We start from the raw sequence: 21902 nt of genomic DNA, 5'->3' as shown, positions 1-21902 counted from the left end.
CAGAAATTTTTGCACAAACATAGGTCACAAAAAAAAACAATCCCCTCATTGTCTTTCCAATTGTGATAGTATTGATGAATGGATGTACAAGACTGGAGCCCAGTGTTAATCAGGAAGTGGTAGCCATTACTAATGCAGGAACATCTCTTCCACACATTTGTAACGTCAACAACTCTAAATCTGTCCAAGGGAATGAAATTCCAAGCGGCCTCCGCTGCTGATAATGTGAGAAGATGGTCAATGTGAAATATTGGGAGACAGAAGAAGTTCATCTAACTCTTTAATAAGGTCTAATTCATTCACACTTGGCCTGCTTGCTGCATCTAATGTGGTGACCTGATGGTAATAACATGCTGGAGAAAATAAATCTCCTGCCGATGCATCAATAAAATAACAATCTCTATAGGGAAAGGCAATTAGTGCAAGCTGATTATTTCTCAGGCAGGGTCATAAATAAGACATATATATCTCAGATAGTTTATGTACAATACTATTTGGATAAGCGGCTTTCACCTCTATACTTCTATTCATCCATTTGTTTATATGTAAAGCTGGCTGCTACAGTGTTGGGCATCTACACTCCAGAAAAGCAGAATTCTGGGAAGAGGGTATGCAAATGAACCCCTAACAAGCTCTACCTTTAATGCCACCAGATGTAAGGTAGCTATCCTAGAAGTCAATGTTCGACCTTTTAACACAGCCTTGAGATATGGCTTGGATAATAACTAATCCAGTACCTCATCTGCAGTTAGCTGTTTCGGGGTGATTGCCTCTCATCAGAGCAGATTGTACTAACTTAACTGGGTGAGAGGCCTAGGACAGGATTTGGTGGGTTCTGTGGTATATAGTTTATATTTAGGAAGTTAAAAACTCTATTTAAAGAACTAGCAGAAGGACCCGGCTTCGCATTTGGTATATTTCATTTAATGTTTGCCGTTAAAAGATATCGACAGTATACCCCATAACAGTGACCTCTACAGTACCCCACCCCCTTAACAGTGACCTCCACAGTCCCCCACCCCTTAACACTAACCCCCCCACAGTGCCCCACCTCCTTAGAAGGTGACCTCCACAGCAGCCTACCCCCTTAACTTTGACCTCCACAACACCCCACCCACCCCCCTAACAAAGACCTCCACAGCGGGGCATTATTGTCTTTAATTGACAGTATATAAAACCCCACAGAATTAGTATACACTTAAGGTCATGTGAGTTACATCAGCCTCTACAACAACGTTGGCTAAGCATCGCAATCAAAATCATATTAACTCACACATAAGCTGTCTTATACTAAGAATGTCCTTTGTTGCCTATAGCAACCAATCAGAGCTCATATTAATGACCTGTAGCAAATTGAAGCTGAGCTGTGATTGGTTGCTATATGAAACCTGATAAATATCCAGGCTAACTGCCACAACAGCCAAGAGACAATGGCTCCTGTAGTTTGGCGGTTAGGTTACTAAGCGTATTTTTTTGGAATTATTGGAAAGCGCGAGGTGAAAATTTCCACTCAAAACATCCGTTCCCTGAGTCACAGGAGGCGGCTGTGCAAAATTTTGTGATTGTAAATGCCGATTTCTTTAACGGGCATACATACATACATACATACATGCATACACTCAGCTTTATATATTAGATGTTGAAATGGGTTGAAGATCAGTAATGAAATATTGCTATGAATGACCAATACAACGGCTCAGTAAGAATACGCTGGTGATGCTGTATCCCCGAGTGTACAGATTGGTAGAGAAATGATGGATTAATTATGGCTCATGACATAGCGTTGCCCTTGGGCAAACACATTATTCCTTGGTTACTTGATATCTAGGTCACTTGAGATGTTATTAAATTATAAGGGACAATGAATGTGTATGCGTTTCTCCAGCGTGTGAAGCACTCTAAGCCCTTACTGTTCCTGGTTCCTCCCTCTGCTTCCACATGAATCATTAGATACCATCCGTGAATTGTCTTCACAATGACTCTCATAACACAGGACATACTGTACCTCTACATACCTGCCATTTAGAAGACATTTCTTTTGTTTTACAGTCAACTTCCATGAGGTCTCATTTATATTACCATACCAGGATTTCTATTGCATGAACCCCTAACTCAGCGCCGATTGAAAACTATGGGTTCATACAGTATGTACAGTATATGTGCCTCTGATTCTACACAGAGGTATTTTTTCTCATGGATTATATATTATGAAATTATACCATATTATAAAAATGTTTTAGGAGAAAATAGGGTGAGCCACACTCAGACACAATTTTTGTATTGACGTACAGGTTAGGGTACTTATCCGTCATGGTCAGCAGAAACGCTTCCGTCATGATAATACGACCGTCTGCATCTGTTATGAACGGATCCGGTTGTATTATCTTTAACATAGCCATGACGGATCCATCATGAACACTATTGAAAATCAATGGGGGACGGATCCGTTTTCTGTTGTGTCCGAGAAAACGGATCTATCCCCAATGACTTACATTGTGTGTCAGGACGGATCTGTCTTGCTCCTCACCACATCGCGAACAGAAAAACGCTGCTTGTAGCGTTATTCTGTCCTCGATGAGGACGCAACCAAACGGAACAGAGTGCATTCCGTTTCGTTTAGTTCAGTTTTGTCCCCATTCATAATAAATGGGGACAAAACGCAAGTGTTTTCCCCCGCAATTGAGATCTCAATAGCGGAAAGGGAAAGCGCAAGTGTGAAAGTAGCCTTAATTGGCATACGTCATTGGTATGATACTTGATTGTCTTCAAATCTCAACATTCTCGCACCTGAAAATAGTGAGTTTAAAATGTTCATCTCACTAATTGTTTGATTTCAGTAGTAGACTGAATAGTGGAGAGTTTGGAAATGCCCACGATTGTCTGACAGCAGGAAGCCCAAAGTTTTTCATTAAAGGCCATCAGTCAGCAGATTTGTGCTTATGACACCAGCTGACCTGTTACATGTGCACTTGGCAGCTGAAGGCATCTGTGTTGGTCCCATATTCATTAGTGCCTGCATTGCTGAGAAAAATTATATTTTACTGTATGCAAATATCCTCTAGGAGCAACAGGGGCGTTGCCGTTACACCTAGAGCCTAAGCTCTCTGTGCACTTTGATTGACAGGTCCAGGCAGGGAAACCGTCATCATGTCTGGACAAGTCAATCAAAGTGCATAGGGCGCGGAAGCTGCAGAGAGAGAACTGAGCCTCTAGAAGCATATGTTAAAACCTCATTTTTCTCAGTAATACGGGCACATATGAACATGGGACCAACTCAGATGCCTTAAGCTGCCAAGCACACATGTAATAGGTCAGCCAGTGTCATAGGCACAAATCTGCTGACAGATGCCCTTTGAAGGGAGTCTGTCACCACTTGCGACCGTTTTTAACCCTTTGCATTGCAGTATAGTTCTCCTTTTTTATTTCCAATTATATCTTTATATCCTGCTCCCTTTTCTTTGACCCCTAAAAACTGGTTTTTAGAATTATACTAATGAGAAATAAAAGAGCTTAAGTGGTTGTACTTATCCCTAAAGGAGCCCAGCTGCACCCATCAGAATGAGGCCCCGCTCCTCCCCTCCTCTTCTGCTCTCCACCTCCTAGCCTAGCCTAACCTCCTTGACATCATCATGAAGCCACCTCAAATCTCACGCAGACGCACATCTCTTTTATGTGTGTGCTTACGCCGTCTGTGAACTTTGGTGGGCATCAGCTTCTTCAATTGAACTGCATATGAAAAGAAAATGGCCAGTTCCAGGTCAACTGAACTGCATGTATGGCTGGCACATGTTCACTTAAATTCTATCTGTGCACACACATACCGTAGGATTTGCAGACAGCTGTTTTGGGGTGATTGCCCCTCATCAGTGCAGTGCAAGGAGAGATCCCCCCCCCCCCCAAGTCCTGCCTTTGGCCTCTCAATTAGGCTCCAGTTAAGTCAGTACTCTCTGCTCTGCACTGATGAGGGACAATCACCCCAAAACAGCTGTCTGCAGATGAGGTGCTGGCTTATTTATTATCCTGGTCATGTCTCAAGGCCTATTCAAATGGTCAAACATTGGCTTATAGGATAGCTGCCTTACATCCGGTGGCATTAGATGCAGAGCTTGTTAAGAGCTCATTAGTATCCCTTTCTTCCCAGATTCCAGAGGCGCATGTATGGCCTATAAGTCTCCTCACGCTGATTAAGGTGCTCTCTCCCTAAGGAGAGATAGTTCCCCCCAAATAGCTCAATAGAGAATTGCCTATGAGCGAGTTGACTATAAATTTTATACATAGCACCATTTCTGTCAACTATCTTCTTTAGATAATTTAAAGATTGCGTTTCGTTTGTCAGATGAGGGGAAATGCTGCTTAACCATACATACATACACTCACCTAAAGAATTATTAGGAACACCATACTAATATGGTGTTGGACCCCCTTTTGCCTTCAGAACTGCCTTAATTCTACGTGGCATTGATTCAACAAGGTGCTGATAGCATTCTTTAGAAATGTTGGCCCATATTGATAGGATAGCATCTTGCAGTTGATGGAGATTTGAGGGACGCACATCCAGGGCACGAAGCTCCCGTTCCACCACATCCCAAAGATGCTCTATTGGGTTGAGATCTGGTGACTGTGGGGGCCATTTTAGTACAGTGAACTCATTGTCATGTTCAAGAAACCAATTTGAAATGATTCGAGCTTTGTGACATGGTGCATTATCCTGCTGGAAGTAGCCATCAGAGGATGGATACATGTTCTCATTCTGTTTACGCCAAATTCGGACTCTACCATTTGAATGTCTCAACAGAAATCGAGACTCATCAGACCAGGCAACATTTTTCCAGTCTTCAACAGTCCAATTTTGGTGAGCTCGTGCAAATTGTAGCCTCTTTTTCCTATTTGTAGTGGAGATGAGTGGTACCCGGTGGGGTCTTCTGCTGTTGTAGCCCATCTGCCTCAAGGTTGTGCGTGTTGTGGCTTCACAAATACTTTGCTGCATACCTCAGTTGTAACGAGTGGTTATTTCAGTCAACGTTGCTTTTCTATCAGCTTGAATCAGTCGGCCCATTCTCCTCTGACCTCTAGCATCCACAAGGCATTTTCGCCCACAGGACTGCCGCATACTGGATGTTTTTCCCTTTTCACACCATTCTTTGTAAACCCTAGAAATGGTTGTGCGTGAAAATCCCAGTAACTGAGCAGATTGTGAAATACTCAGACCGGCCCGTCTGGCACCAACAACCATGCCACGCTCAAAATTGCTTAAATCACCTTTCTTTCCCATTCTGACATTCAGTTTGGAGTTCAGGAGATTGTCTTGACCAGGACCACCCCCCTAAATGTATTGAAGCAACTGCCATGTGATTGGTTGACTAGATAATTGCATTAATGAGAAATAGAACAGGTGTTCCTAATAATTCTTTAGGTAAGTGTATATACAACATCTATTACAGCTGTCATGATTCTGGAATCTATTTCTAGACTGGCTATACATTTGGAGTTGCTAATGGGACAGGCAGTGAAATAAGATGATAGTAGACTAGTGAGGGCTGTCTTCCTAACCAATGTAACATTGGCTGTCCTTATCCAAGGAAATATCTGGTGTTTATATTTTGCCTTTAAAGTTCATAAATCAGGTTCTTCTTCACAATTGTGATCAGGTGATCATCATAAATCTATTTCACAACTGTTTATTCCTGAGTTGTCTTGTTCGGTGGTCCATGCTCTGCTTGTCCCCTGAAGGTTAGTTGAGACATTCTGTATCACTCTTCAATTAGTATAAATCATTAACAGATTAGCCTTCTAAGTCTTCCTGCAGTAAATCTTATTACTTTGGGCAGACACATTATAGTGGTAAAAACCTACAACAACCTCATACTATCAAGCATTGCCCCTAGTTTAAAACAACAACCAAATCCTAAGCAAAAAAAAGATCAACTGGGACTATATCTTCTAAAAAATATAATAATCTATTAGTCAAAGTATCAGATAATAGGAAAGAAAGGCACGATGGAAGTAGATGCAGAAAAAATTGCATGAGGCACATACATCAGATAGAGCACTCCATCAAAAAATATTATAACAAGGTATAGCCCTGGGAGATAATTATATGTATCAAAAAGAACCCCCAATATAGATATACCCAAAATCCTAGATAAATATAGGAGGCCCTAATTGCTACAAACTACCAGGGAAAGTGATTATATCATCAACATGTGCGCTGTATCACTCCTATAATAGGTAATAGGTCCCCATAAAGAATATATGCACAGTTGTCATTTGTATCAAGCAGCACGCTTGTAAATCATAATCACAATCTATACCAGAAAAAATTAATACATATCTGGGAAGAATAGCCAAAATGAGGCTACAAACACCTACCCACAGACATGGTGTGCAATAAACTGGGATGCCGCCCCATGCACTGGCACCAGGAGAGTGGGTAGGTGTTTGTAGCCCCATTTTGGAACCCATTACCATACTAGTTTTCCATAGATTTATGGACTCGCGTTACAATGGTCTCAACCTACAATGGGCATCTCAGAACCAATTAATATTGTAACATGAGAGACCAGTCTTTAAACTGTGAAAGGGGCCTTAGGGTTTGCCAAATAAATTGAAATGTACCTGGAACATGAATATGCCACAATATACATACTGATGTAGCAGGCGCCAACAAGTTAAAACGTTATCCCAACAGTGTAACTTGATACCAACTTTAAGCTTTAGAAGCTTTGCACATTGTTAAACTAAACCAACGTGATAAGCTTGTGTGTTAACGCGCCAGGAGTTACTTTAACGCCTACTAGATCAGCACGTAGTGGGTTGAAGATAGACCTAGCTCCATCAAGCTCAACCAATTTATACTTATAAAGGAAATAAACACTGATTTAATGGCAGTGACACAATTTGCCATAAAGTGGTAAAAAATCTGTCCAAATCCCTGCTGGCAATTGGACGGATCCCTGGATCAGTATTTTATATATGACTACTTTTGAGCCTGGTATGTTAGTATATGTTACTGTACCATTCCTTTTTGATCAGAAGTATAGAGACTGAAAAATGAGGGGATTAATTAGCTATACCCACAGGTGGGACCGTGCGTCAGGTCTGTTGCTCACGTACTGTGAATTATCTGCCTCACTATATGCAGTCTGTTACCGTACATTATCCTCGCCATTTTGTACCTGCAGTTCTGCTTCACTGGTTTCCTTAGTAATGAAGATGTTAATAAATTAAAAGATTAGTGTATCGCAAGCAATTAAGCATCCAATAAATCAGCTCAGCGTGTAAGCGCTTGAGTCGTGGTGTAAATATTTTAATGACTAGACACGTTCATGAATAATTGATACGCGATTCATTTTTATATCCATGCTTTGCACTGGTGCGATCAGCTAATCGTTTTTTATCAGTGGAATCGTACTGCTACGTTTTTTCTTTCTGTCATACACTTGCACAAATATGATTCTGGGCAGTGTAAGGCTTAATAAAGATATACTATCACTGAATAGTATGAATACAAAGTATTCCTGCGCAGTGGAGCCTGCAGGTGTCTTATACACTGGCTAATTTAGTAAATGATTTCAGTTATTCCAGCTATGAATCACAAAGGAGACTAATGACATTGGTGACAGCGGTAACAGCTCAATGCAAGATACCACATCCCCAGGTGCTGTCCCAGTAGTTCTGCTAATAACTGGGATTGCAGCTGCATGGGAACTCTCATCCCATTTAAGAGACCCAGAGGATGAATGGAGACTTTACAGGCAATGTTCCATGGGAAAAGGTACGTAAATTAGCTCATGTCAGCCAAGGCAGAGACTCCAGAAAGTAGAGTGCCTCATCTTAGACATCTGTATCAGGATTCTTACACCTCTTCAGTAGAGAGCTCTGTACTGGTTACCTGGATGAGATGCCTAAAGGCCCTCATACTTATTAAAGTATTCTCAGCAGACAGTCTAATATGTAAGGGGAGTTCCTAGCTCTCCCCAAGTCTAAGGGAGAGAAGAATCAGGCAAAGTGAATATTTTCACCCGATCCTTTGTTCTCCTAGGTCTCCCCATTGAGCGGAACGTGTATGAAGGAGTCGCAAGCTGTCAAACGACTGTTCAGCTGATAGCTGTTGAGTGTGTATGGACACAGCTTAGGGTTGGGTTAAAGGTTCTCATTAAAGAGACGCAGCTCGTGTATGCGGACTTCTTTACAGATGTCATGGGTTCCAGGTTCTACAGTGCGGCCATTTTGCATTATTTCAAGACACTCAATCAAATGATTTCTCGTTACGTACCTGAGTATAAGTGGTCTTGTACACGCTGAGAGAAATGTATTACCGAGTTTACACCACAGTTTGTGACTTTATAGGCTTCTCCCCACTTTTGTGACGTGACAAGAAAAGGGGTGGGGCTTAGCAGAGGGGGCAGGGCTTAGCATCAATTTCACCAGAAACTGGCGGAAGTTATAGCTGAAGCCTGCGCCATCCCCTGGCTGGTGTAGACTTCGGTTTCTGGCGCACGGCAGGGCAGAGATGCGCCAACTTTATTAAGAGGCATCTTATGCCAGCACAGGGAGATCAAGACTGGTATATGGGAATACCAGTCTTGCTAAATTTCCCCCATTAATTATTTTATTATAGCCAAGTTTTTACCCAGACATTGTTTTGTAGGGTCCAAACCTGTCAGGCCAGTTGCTCTGCACCATATTTTAGTAGAACATGGGAGGAAGGAATACACTGCGTGATATCTAGTGCACTGCCACTGCCGCCCCTGCAGTGCTTTAATAATTAGGCACCAAACGCAGGACAAATTTATTGATAATGCTATACAGTACTTAAAACACTATTTAGGGCCTGCTCCTAAACTAATTATATATATACTGTATATATCTAATACCTGGAGAATTCAGATCACAGCACTCCCACGATTATGCAGAGAACATATGCCTGAAAACATCCAGGAGCGAGACGAAATGTTACTGCTATGGACACATGAATAAACGTACATGTTTTCTGCATAATCGCTGGAGTGCTGCGACCCCTTCTGCGGTTATTAGTTTTACTCCTGATTGAGGTCTGGATCGCTTGCACCATTAATCTTTTACTATATATATATATACTATGGGGGATTCGCTCTGGTAGGCAGGGTGAGCGGACGCAGAACAGAGGCACCAAAAACAGTCCTTGCTCAAACTGCAGTGTTTTATTCACACAAGCAGGTTTAACAGCTCAGCAAACAACTTCACCTTAGTTGAAAGTCCTGGTGTTCATTCACAGCATGCTGCAGGTCCTGCATAAAGAGTCCCAGTCCAGGCATGTGTTCACACTTTGCCAATAGGTCCGCACCAAAGTTTAAGTCCAGGATTTAGTCGACCTGTCTTCCCCAAACAGGTCGCAAGCATTCATCCAGGCACAGGCCTCATCCCCCTGCCGCTGCCGTCCAGCTGGCTTTTAAGACAGGTGTCGGCAACGCCTGGAGCGGCACCTAAGATCCAGTCTGGTGCTTGACCTCACCTGGCTGTCAATCAGTCCAGCAGCACATGCTGGGAGAAAATACCTTCCCCTCCAGACCAGACCTTTTACTGTGTTACCAGGGGCATAGCTAAAGGCTCTTGGGCCCAGGTGCAAGAGTTCAACTTCACTCAGTGCTTTGTGGCCAGGGACAGGAAAGCACAGAGCCTTCCTGCTGCCAGAGGCAAAAACTGAAACGGCACCCCCCCTCCCAATGCCAAATTCCTAACCCCTTCCCTCCAGCCAGAGGTGTAACTTGACCAGAATGGACTTTCTATAATACCGGTGTCTTATGCGGTACAAGGGTCTTTGGGCCCCCTCAGGCTCCTGGGCCCAGCCACCTCTGCACCCCCTATAGCTACGCCCCTGTGTGTTACAATATATATATATATATTTTTTTTTTTATATATATATATATATATATATATATACACTCACCTAAAGAATTATTAGGAACACCATACTAATACGGTGTTGGACACCCTTTTGCCTTCAGAACTGCCTTAATTCTACGTGGCATTGATTCAACAAGGTGCTGATAGCATTCTTTAGAAATGTTGGCCCATATTGATAGGATAGCATCTTGCAGTTGATGGAGATTTGAGGGATGCACATCCAGGGCACGAAGCTCCCGTTCCACCACATCCCAAAGATGCTCTATTGGGTTGAGATCTGGTGACTGTGGGGGCCATTTTAGTACAGTGAACTCATTGTCATGTTCAAGAAACCAATTTGAAATGATTCGAGCTTTGTGACATGGTGCATTATCCTGCTGGAAGTAGCCATCAGAGGATGGATACATGTTCTCATTCTGTTTACGCCAAATTCGGACTCTACCATTTGAATGTCTTAACAGAAATCGAGACTCATCAGACCAGGCAACATTTTTCCAGTCTTCAACAGTCCAATTTTGGTGAGCTCGTGCAAATTGTAGCCTCTTTTTCCTATTTGTAGTGGAGATGAGTGGTACCCGGTGGGGTCTTCTGCTGTTTTAGCCCATCCGCCTCAAGGTTGTGCGTGTTGTGGCTTCACAAATGCTTTGCTGCATACCTCGGTTGTAACGAGTGGTTATTTCAGTCAACGTTGCTCTTCTATCAGCTTGAATCAGTCGGCCCATTCTCGTCTGACCTCTAGCATCCACAAGGCATTTTCGCCCACAGGACTGCCGCATACTGGATATTTTTCCCTTTTCACACCATTCTTTGTAAACCCTAGAAATGGTTGTGCGTGAAAATCCCAGTAACTGAGCAGATTGTGAAATACTCAGACCGGCCCGTCTGGCACCAACAACCATGCCACGCTCAAAATTGCTTAAATCACCTTTCTTTCCCATTCTGACATTCAGTTTGGAGTTCAGGAGATTGTCTTGACCAGGACCACCCCCCTACATGCATTGAAGCAACTGCCATGTTATTGGTTGACTAGATAATTGCATTAATGAGAAATAGAACAGGTGTTCCTAATAATTCTTTAGGTGAGTGTATATATAGTGCTACGTGACATCGCTAATATAACGTCTAATTGGGGAACATTCCTCCTAAATATACAAAATCTTTCCTTTACTATCTCTGTGTCCTTTACTATTAGACTAGTTTTACGCTGGTTCAGTAATTTCACTTGTGCACTAATGAATTGTAACTAGATTTAACAGATGACTTAATGTTTGTGTTCCCTTCCTTACATCGTAAGGCCGTTTTTCATACCGTAAGACCATGTACATTATAAAGTCCCACCATCTCTAATGACATAGTCCAGTAGCGATCAGTACACATTTGGGACAAGACTTCCACCATTTCCATGGAGCAGAAATGGCGGGTATTTTATTGTTGACATTTAACAGTAAAGCCTTAGTAAGCAGTAACTGATTTTATAACCGTACAAAGCCATTTCAAACACTATTACATCCACTCACTCCAGAATTGATTGCGTCCTAGAACGCTGAGAGCTTGCTAGCAAAGTGTTGGAAGCATCACTAGAAAATAGTTTAGCCTTCGGTGATTGAGAGCTTTGCAGCGGGCGCGATAGTTACATTCATTAATCCGCCCAGGTTGAATGGATACATATTGCTGTTTCTTCTCAGGGAAAAACTATTTCTTTAATATATTGTAAACTGCTTTATTTTCATATTTTATTTGCACATGGTGCCCGTGCTTAGCAGGTAATGCGATAGTTGCAGTTGCGATATGCATTGAATGTTTATTATTACCACATAATATTTACAAGGCTTTGAGGTTGTAATTGCTGCGTAAACTGTATGCATGGCATGCATGTAAGAATGTTATAGGGGTTGTCTGGGCTTTTACTATTAATGACCTATACTCAGGATAGGCCATCAGGGATCTAACACCCCCGCCAATCAGCAGTATGAGGTGACGGCGTGGGCAGTGCGCATGTGCTGTCTCCATTTTCTCTTCCTGTCTGCTGCGGCAGTCTATGGTCTTTGCCATAGACAACAAGGGTCAATGGGAAGAGAGATGGGAGACGGCACGTGCTCACTGTGCGCCGTCTCCTCATACAGCTGATCGCCAGGTGTTGTACCCATGCCGATTTAATATTGATGACCTATTCTGAGGACGGATCATTAATAGTAAAAGCCCGGCAACCCCTTTAAAAATCTGTGGACATACCAGTAAATATCTATACAATAATACAAGCTTGTGTTTAGTGTGTAATACCTCCATCACTTATATTCTTTGTGTAATCTTTGTAATACTCATGAGAGTATGTAAAGTAATTGTAGGCCACTAGGCTAGCTTCAGATCCACAGATCACACCGCTAGATCCTGATTGACTATAATGAGGTTTGTTGGGTTTCCGTTATGGTGCCAGACAAAATAGCACAGCATGCATTTTTTCTGGAATCTGTGGCGGAGGTCCCTGACAGAACCTCCATCATGGATGCTAACATTAGCTTAAGAGTAGGCTTCCATTTCATGTTTCATCAATGTTCATTCTCCCACATGTAATGGCATAATATACAGTATAATATAGTGTATATATGTGAGTGTCCCATGCCAATGGCTTTCCGTGGAAGCATATATGAAGTGCAATATATTTTGACAAATATAGTACATTTTGACAAGTATACTTGGTGTAATACCAATAGCTATCTTGGCGGTTTAGTCTGCTATGTCTTTATGTTCTATTGAGCAGTTACTCGAGGAGGGGGGAGTAATATATTGTAATGATCAGGTTTACTTCTTAAACCCCCATTCAGAGCTACAGAAAAATTATGCAGGATAATGCCTTAGTGTAAGAGCTAGTCTGTAGGGGGCATTATCTTGCTATTATCCAATTATTATCATTATTATTATTGTATACATGTGCTGTAAGAGACGTTCAGAATCCTCAATCTGAAAACGTGTTTGCTGCAAAGTGATATGGAAAAGCAAATCTCAGACTATTCTACTGATTGAAATTGTTCATTTGAGACCAAGTAATTAGACCCAACCTAACTGCCTGACCAGCGTCTTTCTCCCCCGGTCCTGGTAGAATAAGCAGATATTACATTCATTACGTTGCTATTATACCAACTGTTTAGGCGTACCCACATTTAATCAGCAGCACGGGTATATTGTGATAGCGATCACACGGACCGCATCATGCTTGTCTAGGCACTTTCCCAGCATGTTTATTTTCTCTGTCCAATAATCTCTTCTCATGATATGGCTAATTTAGTTTATCATTTCAGCCTGACTATAGCCACAATAATTCCGGCTTGGTTTGTGCAAAAATAGATTTTTGATCCACAGTTCAGATGTTTTCTTTCTTCATTTTTATTTTATTTACAAGATAATTGAAAAATCTCTATATATACCGTAATGGCCAAAACAGTTTTCAGTTTTTTGGCGACAATTTGCATTAAAGAGGTTGTCTCACTTCAGTAAATGGCATTTTTCATGTAGCGAATGTTAATACAAGGCACTTGCTAATGTATTGTGATTGTCCATATTGCCTCCTTTGCTGGCTGGATTCATTTTTCCATCACATTATCCACTGTTTGTATCCAGGGGTTACGACCACCCTGCAATCCAGCAGTGGTGGACGTGCTTGCACACTATAGGAAAAAGCGCTGGCCTATGCGCACTCCCGTGGTCCCAGGCACCAAAGACGCCTGAAGTGTGCAAGCACCACCACCACTGCTGGCAATGCTTGTTGTATGAATAAAGAATGGTATCAAAACCTCCTACAAGTGCAACTTTTCCTAACCATCCAGGAGGAATTTGGTGATGAATAGGGATGAGCGAATCGACTTCGGATGAAACATCCAAAGTAGATTTGCATAAAACTTCATTCCAATACTGTACGGAGGAGGAGCTCCGTACAGTATTAGAATGTACATGCTCTGATGAGCCGAAGTTATTGCTTCACGAAGTCTCAAAGTTATTGCTTTGCGAAACCATTGGAACCGAACCCGAGTTCAGGAAATGTTTTTTTACAGTACAAATTAATTTATCAAGTTATTACCTGAAGTCTCGCGAAGCAATAACTTCGGCTCATTGGAGCCAATACATTCTAAGGCCTCATGCACACGACCGTTGTTTTATTCCGTGTCCGTTGTGCCGTTTCCCATGATTTTCTGCGGACCCATTGACTTTCAATGGGTCCGTTAAAAACTCGGCTAATGCACCATTTGCCATCCGCGTCCGTGATCCGTGGTTCCAGTCCGTCAAAAAAATATAACCTATCCTATTATTTTTGCGGAAAACGGTTCGTGGAGCCATTCAAGTCAATGGGACCGCTAAAAAACTCGGAGGCACACAAGATTGTCATCCGCGCGTCCATTTTTTTCCTATCATTTGCATGGCAAACCTGTCTTAGACTTTTTTTTACTTTCCTTTGTCTGGTGGTCCTTCAAAAATCAAGGAAGACACACGGAAACAAAAACGGAAACGGATCACGGAACAACGGAACCCTATTTTGCGGAACGGAACACAACAACGGTCGTGTGCATGAGGCCTAATACAGTACAGAGTTCCTGCTCTGTACAGTATTGGAACGAAGTTTTATGCGAATCGACTTTGGATGTTTCATCCAAGGTCGATTCGCTCATCCCTAGTGATGAGCAATACTTTTTCCAGCATGATGGAGCACCATGTCACAAGGCACAAATAATAACTAAGTGGCTTGGTGAACAAAAAACTTTAATCTTGGGTCAATGGGCAGGAAACTCCCCAGATCTCAATCCCATTAAGAACCTGGTCAATCCTCGAAAAGCAGGTGGACAAACAAAAAAACTGAAATTCTGATAAACTTCAAGCACTGATTAAGCAAGAATGGGTTGCCATTAGTCAAGAATTGGTCGCAGAAACTGAAATCCAGCATACCAGGACAAATTGCATAAGTCTTGAAAAAGAAGGGTCAGCACGGGAAATATTGAGTCTTTGCATAAACTTGATGTATTTTTTGGTAAAAACATATGAAAAGCTTATAATTGTAGTTCAGAATACAATAGAAACATCTGACAAAAATATCCAAAAACACCAATGCAGCAAACCTTGTGAAAACCAAAATTTGTGTCAGTCTCAAAACTTTTAGCCATTTGACAAACAAAATATACTGTGTAAGGGTCCATTCACACGACTGTATTTCTCGGTCTGCATCCGTTCCGCACCCATTTATTTCAAATGCTGGTCTTAATAAGTGTGCCCCTATGTCCTTCTTTAAAAGGGGTTCTCTGTTCTTTTTTAGAAAATACCAAGAGACCGATTCTCAGTACTTACGGTCCGATGCTGCCGTCTCTTCAGACTGGCTGCACTCTCTTCTGCTTAGGTCCCGACTGGTTGTGTTCTCAAGTCTTCCTGTTCAGTTGCATATACAGTATATGAACAGGAAAACTCCTGGAACACATCAGGCCAGGATTGGAGCAGAAGAGTCCATAGCCAGTTGGAGCCCAGCAGAGACGGCAGCATCAGTGGTGCGAAGGAGGGTTAAGTACTGAGGAAACAATCTTTCGTCCACAGGTGAGAAGACTCTGGGATTTACTAAAAAAGATTGTAGAATCCAGTTAATACAACTTTACCGCTGCTCCAAACCAGAACTTTGTGTTAACTTTTACTTGTGTTGTTCCTTTATTCCCCGCTGCCTTCAAGCTGTTGCCTGCAAACTCATATTTTTATGTTTATGCTTGGTAGTGTGTGCCCACAGAAATTAAGCAAATTGTTCATCTGTCATAATAGTTTAGTATAATTTCATTGTAAAAGGAACATGTGTTGCACCATATTTATAATGGCACTGCTAATTGTATATTTTTTCTCATTACATTTTAGATGTACTTGAGTCTACATTCCCAGTAGGCTAAGGGGAAATACTTTTGCAATTAAAAATTTCATAGTGTCTGAGTATGTATTTTGCTGGTTTAATGGCTTAATATTTAGATGAAAATGTTACGGTTTCACAGATTCATTCTAGTGATAAGCAGTAGGTTAGGTTCACACATGGCAGTTTGGATGCATCTTTGTTAGCCAAAAAAACAGAACAAAGACAAGTAGTCATTTTCGTCTTCCTGCTTATAAGAAGCACTTCTGGGCTTTGGCTAAAAAAAAAATTCAAAAACTGCATAACTGTCGTGTGTTAACCTGGACTCACTCCATTGCAGTTCAACTTTATTAAAGTATACATGACTACATGAGAGGAGAATGGATGAGGTGGTAAACTTTAGTTCAGCTATGATGAAATAACAGTAATAAAGTCCTGATAATGCAATAGAGAACTAATCTTCAAGGATATGATATAAGAAGTAAGAAGTTAACTTTTTCCCTCTTATACACAGATTCGGTTTCTACAGCATCTGGTCCGCTTTTAGTTGAAGTTGCCAAAACGCCAGGATCCAACCTTGGAGTAGCACTAACTACCTCGATGTACTGCAACAAACAGGTCATTGTTATTGATAAAATCAAATCTGCAAGTATAGCGGACAGGTAAGAACTCGCTAAAAAAGATTTGACCTTGTTTTTTTCCCCTTCTTCACTATGAAGTCCCTCGTATACTATGTTAACCAGAATTATGACTGGCACTTTACATTTATGCTTTTAATGCAGTTGCAGAAAACATCTGAAAAAGAGGTCACCATCATGTGAGGTCATGATCATGTAAATAGTAGAAAAGGAATTCAAGCACTAGGATGTTGCAAAAATAAAATCCAACCTTTAATTGCATCAAAATTAAAAGATCTATAATAGAAACCATGTTGAAAGTTCTTGAGTAATGTAATAAATAATCTACCTTAACTAGATCCTTTTAGGGTACTTTCACACTAGCGTTTTTCTTTTCCGGCGCTGAGTTCCGTCCTAGGGGCTCAAATCCGGAAAAGAACTGATCAGTTTTATCCTAATGCATTCTGAATGGAGAGTAATCCGTTCAGGATGTCTTCAATTCAGTCTTTTTGACTGATCAGGCTTTTCAGAAAAACGTAGCATGCTGTATTTTTACCTCCGGCCAAAAATCCTGAACACTTTGACTGATCCGGTCTTTTTCCCATTGACTTGCATTAACGCCGGATCCGGCGCTATGTGTTCAGTCAAACCAGATCCGGCTTTTGCATGTTAAACCCGAAAAATGTGAAAAAAAAGTTAAAGTCCATAAATGGCGGATCCGTTTTTTCCAATGCATTTTTTCATTGTGATCAAAATCCTGATCAGGATTCAAATGTAATCCGTTTTCACAAGTTTTTCCGGATCCGGCGGGCAGTTCCGGTGTCGGAATTGAACGCCGGATTAAAACAACGCTAGTGTGAAAGTAGCCTTAATGCTTCAATTTCTTTGCTAGATTCTCTCCAGGCTGAAAGCTTAGGAGTAGTGTCCTTTCTCAGGAGGGTATCCTTTCTGTTGCAGCTCTCTCACTATAACTGACAAAGATTCTAATAGTAGTTATGGCTGTTGGCAGTTGAGAAATAGCACTGAGCATGGGACCACCTCAGCGCGGTGGACAGATAAATAAGGAAAAGGACAAACAGCAGATAGCGCTGTACAGACACAGTTTATTAAATACAGATTTATCCAAGCTAAACTTGACTCTGATAACATATATCACAGTGCTATCTTAATTATCTCGTGACAAAAGCCATTGACATCCATTGAAAAGTTAGTTATCTTTTTCTTGCCATTCTTTACTTAATGTGTTAACCATCAAGTTTAGCTCGGCTGCATCTATAACTCAGTGGATATACAATTTTTTTTATTACATGCAATTGCAAAAGTATTCCGGGTGCTGCTTTGAAAAATGTAGGACAACCCTATAAACTACTGTATGTCTATAGGCTATGATTAAAGGGAATTTGTCATTAGAAAATGACCTATTGTTTAAATCACATTTTAATGTTAAACATTATTTTATTTTTTTTGGTGTTTTTTTTTAATCTAAAAAAATGTTAACTTTTTGTAGTTATTATGGCCACAGGCAGAATTACAATGACAAGTAACACCTCTATGTAAATAACACAGAATCTACCATTTACAGTAGGTACGTACATCTTCCCTACTCCCTCCTGACCTTTCTGCACTGGTCACAGAGCATGCCGAGAAAACTCTCCCATAATAATAATAATAATAAAATGTATTTATATAGTGCCACCATATTCCGCAGCGCTTTACAAATTCATAGGGTTCATGTACAAAACAAAAATAACTGGCTAATATGCAACTGAAACACTAGGAGTCAGGGCCCTGATCGCAAGAGCTTACAATCTATGAGGAATTGGGGGTGACACAGGTAGTTGTTTGTGATAAGTAGGATTTGAGCCATTATTGAACTGACAGGAGTGGTGCCGGACGATCTGCTTTGGGTTTGGGACTACTAGAGGATCGAGTTTAGGCCAGAGGAGTTGGTGGGGGAGAGGTTTAGTCGGGGAATAGTCAGTTTAGGTAGCTTGATAAGCCTGCCTGAAAAGATGTGTTTTTAAGGCTTGTTTGAAGGTGAAGAAGTTGTGGATTGACCTAGTATTCCGGGGCAGAGTATTCCAGAGAGTAGGTGCAGCTCGAGAAAAGTCTTGAAGACGGGAGTGAGAGGTACGAATTATGGAGGTTATTAATCTTAGGTCGCTAACAGAACGGAGAGCACGAGTAGGGTGGTAGATGGAGATGAGGGAGAAGATATATGGAGGTGCAGCACTGTGGAGAGCTTTGTGGGTGAGGGTGAGAAGTTTGAACTGTATTCTGTGGTGGATGGGCAACCAGTGAAGTGACTGGCACAGGCTAGTAGCATCAGTGTAGCGGTTGGATGGATAGATGAGCCTGGCTGCAGCATTTAGAACAGACTGAAGGGGGGAGAGTTTAGTAAGAGGGAGACCGATTAGTAATGCGTATAAGTCCCATATAAGTCTGTAGGGTCAGCTCCTGTACATCGTGTCTATGGCCCATGTAGTTGCTCTTAAAAAACAGGAAGTCTTACAATATTTTAGGTCTAGTGGCCAGGGTGAGAATTGCGGGATTATATACACTTTTTTAATATACAGGTGAAACTCGAAAAATTAGAATATAAAGTTCATTGATTTCAGTAATGCAACTTAAAAGGAATTGCATTAATGCAACTTAAAATTAGAATTTTGTGAAAAGGTTCAATATTCTAGGCTCAAAGTGTCACCCTCTAGTAAGCTAATTAAGCCATACCCCCTGAGCAAAGGGTACCTGAAATTGTAACTTTGGGGTTTCATAAGCTGTAAGCCATAATCATCCAAATTATAACAAATAAAGGCTTGAAATATCTCACTTTGCATGTAATGAGTCTATCTCATATATTAGTTTCACCTTTTAAGTTGCATTACTGAAATAAATAAACTTTGCACGATATTCAAATTTTTCGAGTTTCACCTATAGATAGTGAGATGGAAAAATAAAAAAAACTCGCGAAAAATTCCCCAAAAATATGTTTAAAATAAAAATAATTGATAGTTTAAACCAGGCATGCTTAACCAGTGGCCCTCTAGCTGTTACAAAACTACAACTCCCAGCATGTCCGATCAGCCTACAGCAGGTTGTAGTTTTTTGAACAGCTGGAGGGCCGCAGGTTGAGCATCCCTGGTTTAAACAGAGATCATTTTCTGATGACACATTCTCTTTAAGGACTTTGTTGGAAACATAAGCCAAGCTGCGCAGTGTCTACTATGGCTATCTTAATTTTGCTGCAACCAAACACTGGATTTTATTGTTTACAACATCCTGCTACTGGAATTCCTTTTCTATTATTTGCTTTTATTGGGTACGGGTCTCTTATCCATGTGGACCCATCTGCTTAACCATAGTTTTCTTTCGGGATGAAATTAAAGGAACCTATATAGAGATGTTGGATTGTTAAAGGGCTTGTGCCACTATTAACACATATATCCTACCCACAGGATAGGGAATATGACCCTGATTTATCAAGACCAGCATCTTCTGCGCCAGTCCTGATAGGACCTGTGCTGCCAGAAGAGCCTAATGGCTCTACCCAAATCCCATCCCTGCAACACCCCTTTTTCATAAATGTGGTGAGGGCAGCATAAAATGTCAGTTGTGTCATAAAAAGTTTCAATGACACAAAAAAAGTAGCAAACCCGGGAATTTTGCAACTTTTTAAGCCAAAATAGGCGTAAGGGAAATGATTAATTTCCGAATAAGTGTTTGATCCCTGAGCCCTCAGTGATCATGGAAAGTCCCATAGAAATGAATAGAGTGGTGGACGTAGCACCTCTCTATTCTCATGGGGCACAGTTCGGCGGCACTTGGTAGTTTCCCACTAATCAAAAACTTACTCCCCATCATGTGGATGGGGAATGTGTGTTATTAATGACACAAACCATTTAACAAGAACCACGGGTTGTTTTCAAGGCATCTAGCAATATGTTTCTGTGTTATTTTTTATTCAGGTGTGGTGCACTTCATATTGGGGACCACATCTTGTCCGTAGATGGAACAAGCATGGAGTTTTGTACATTAGCAGAAGCCACACAGCTCCTAGCAAGCACCTCTGAACATGTGAAACTAGAGATTCTTCCATACCATCAGACCCGGTTAGCACTAAAGGGACCTGATCACGGTAAGATAATCAGTAATATTGTAACCCTTATTCTGTGCCCACTTGATATAGTATGTTATGCATCATTCTGTCATTGCTAACTGATGCCAACAAACAGATATTTACAATAAAATACTACAATTTTGGTCATTTTGTCTGTGGAAAAGTAATTCTAATGTATTAGATATATTTGTTATTTTAGAGTACAGTCATTTCCATATTTTGGAAAGTATTCATGATAGACTGGCTCCGGTAGACATGCACCAACTGGTTTCAGGGTTTTACCTGTGGGGAAAAGTCATCAATATCACAATGAAGGGGTTTGACCCTCACAATTTGATATTGATGATACCATCAATATCCATAACCTGGAAAAGTCCATTAAAGGGATTGTCCAGAAGATACAAAAAGCCTCAGAATGGTGTAAAGAAAAAATCATACCTGACCAGTCCTACACTGCTCTTTTGTTCCATCCCTGGTCTCTACTTCCTGGTGCTTTTCAACATGTAGGAAATGGCTACTGAGGCAACTGTTACTCACCTCTACACCCAGTGAATAGCGGAGCAGGCATTTCCTGTATGTCATGAGGAACTAGGAAGTAGAGGGAACAGAAAAGTGTCTGTACAGCAGCAGCAGGGGATCGGTGAGCTAAGTATGATTTTTATTACACCATTATGAGGCTTTTGAAAATAATTTCTACTGCTTAGACAACCTCTTTAAAGGGGTTCTATCATCATATACATCACAATAAAACCATCTCGCCTGAGTCGTGTGCTTGATAGTTGAATATCATGGTCTTGATCTTCCTAGGTGCCCGCATTCTTGAGAAAATGTATGTTTTAACATATGCAAATAAGCCCCTAGGAGCAAAGAGGGTCTTGCCATTGCACCTCGTTGCTCCCAGAGGCTTTACTTACTGCCCTTCATGTCGCTCCACCACTCATTACTGACTGACAGGGCCAGGCAGTGAAGACTTACTCACGCTTGGCTCTGAAGTCTCGTGGGAATTCATTCGGCACATGCACTGTACAGGGTTCAAACTATCCCTGTGGCTGTACAGTCATGGAGCCTGGCCCTGCCAGTCAGTGGTTGGGGTATGGTATGAAGCTCCTAGGCGCTGATTTGCATATTATAAAACATCATGGGACCAAGACCACGATGTTCAACTGTCAAGCAAATATGTCTCGGGTGAGACAGTTTCATTGTGACGTATCTGATGACAGAACTTCTTCAATGTCATCTGCTTATGTCCACTTCAAAGAGCCAAGCTGAGATTGACCTGCCCTACGTTTGCAATTTCTCAGTGTAACATATGGCGTGGTTGTTCAAAATGGCAACTAATCCAGACAAACCATTAATGAAGGGTTGTTCACCAGTTGACCATCTAAAATAGATAGTGCATTGCTAGCTTTATGGCCATTGG

The 21902-nt window shown here is 41.3% G+C and overlaps 1 protein-coding gene across 12 annotated transcripts in view; it reads left to right on the top strand.

Moving 5' to 3' along the window:
* Positions 1 to 21902, top strand: part of GRIP1 (glutamate receptor interacting protein 1) — a 534361-nt gene that overhangs the window by 458210 nt on the left and 54249 nt on the right. For all 12 annotated transcript variants that reach the window (XM_040409512.1, XM_040409451.1, XM_040409503.1 and 9 more), the window contains 2 exons: positions 16263 to 16410; positions 20331 to 20500. In XM_040409512.1, the coding sequence (XP_040265446.1) occupies positions 16263 to 16410; positions 20331 to 20500 (318 nt within the window). The remainder of the gene's footprint in view (positions 1 to 16262; positions 16411 to 20330; positions 20501 to 21902) is intronic.

Source organism: Bufo bufo, chromosome 1, assembly GCF_905171765.1.
Source record: "Bufo bufo chromosome 1, aBufBuf1.1, whole genome shotgun sequence".
Classification (NCBI taxonomy): domain Eukaryota; kingdom Metazoa; phylum Chordata; class Amphibia; order Anura; family Bufonidae; genus Bufo; species Bufo bufo.
The sequence above is the reverse complement of the archived record's forward strand: the minus strand, read 5'-3'. Positions and strand labels throughout refer to the sequence as shown.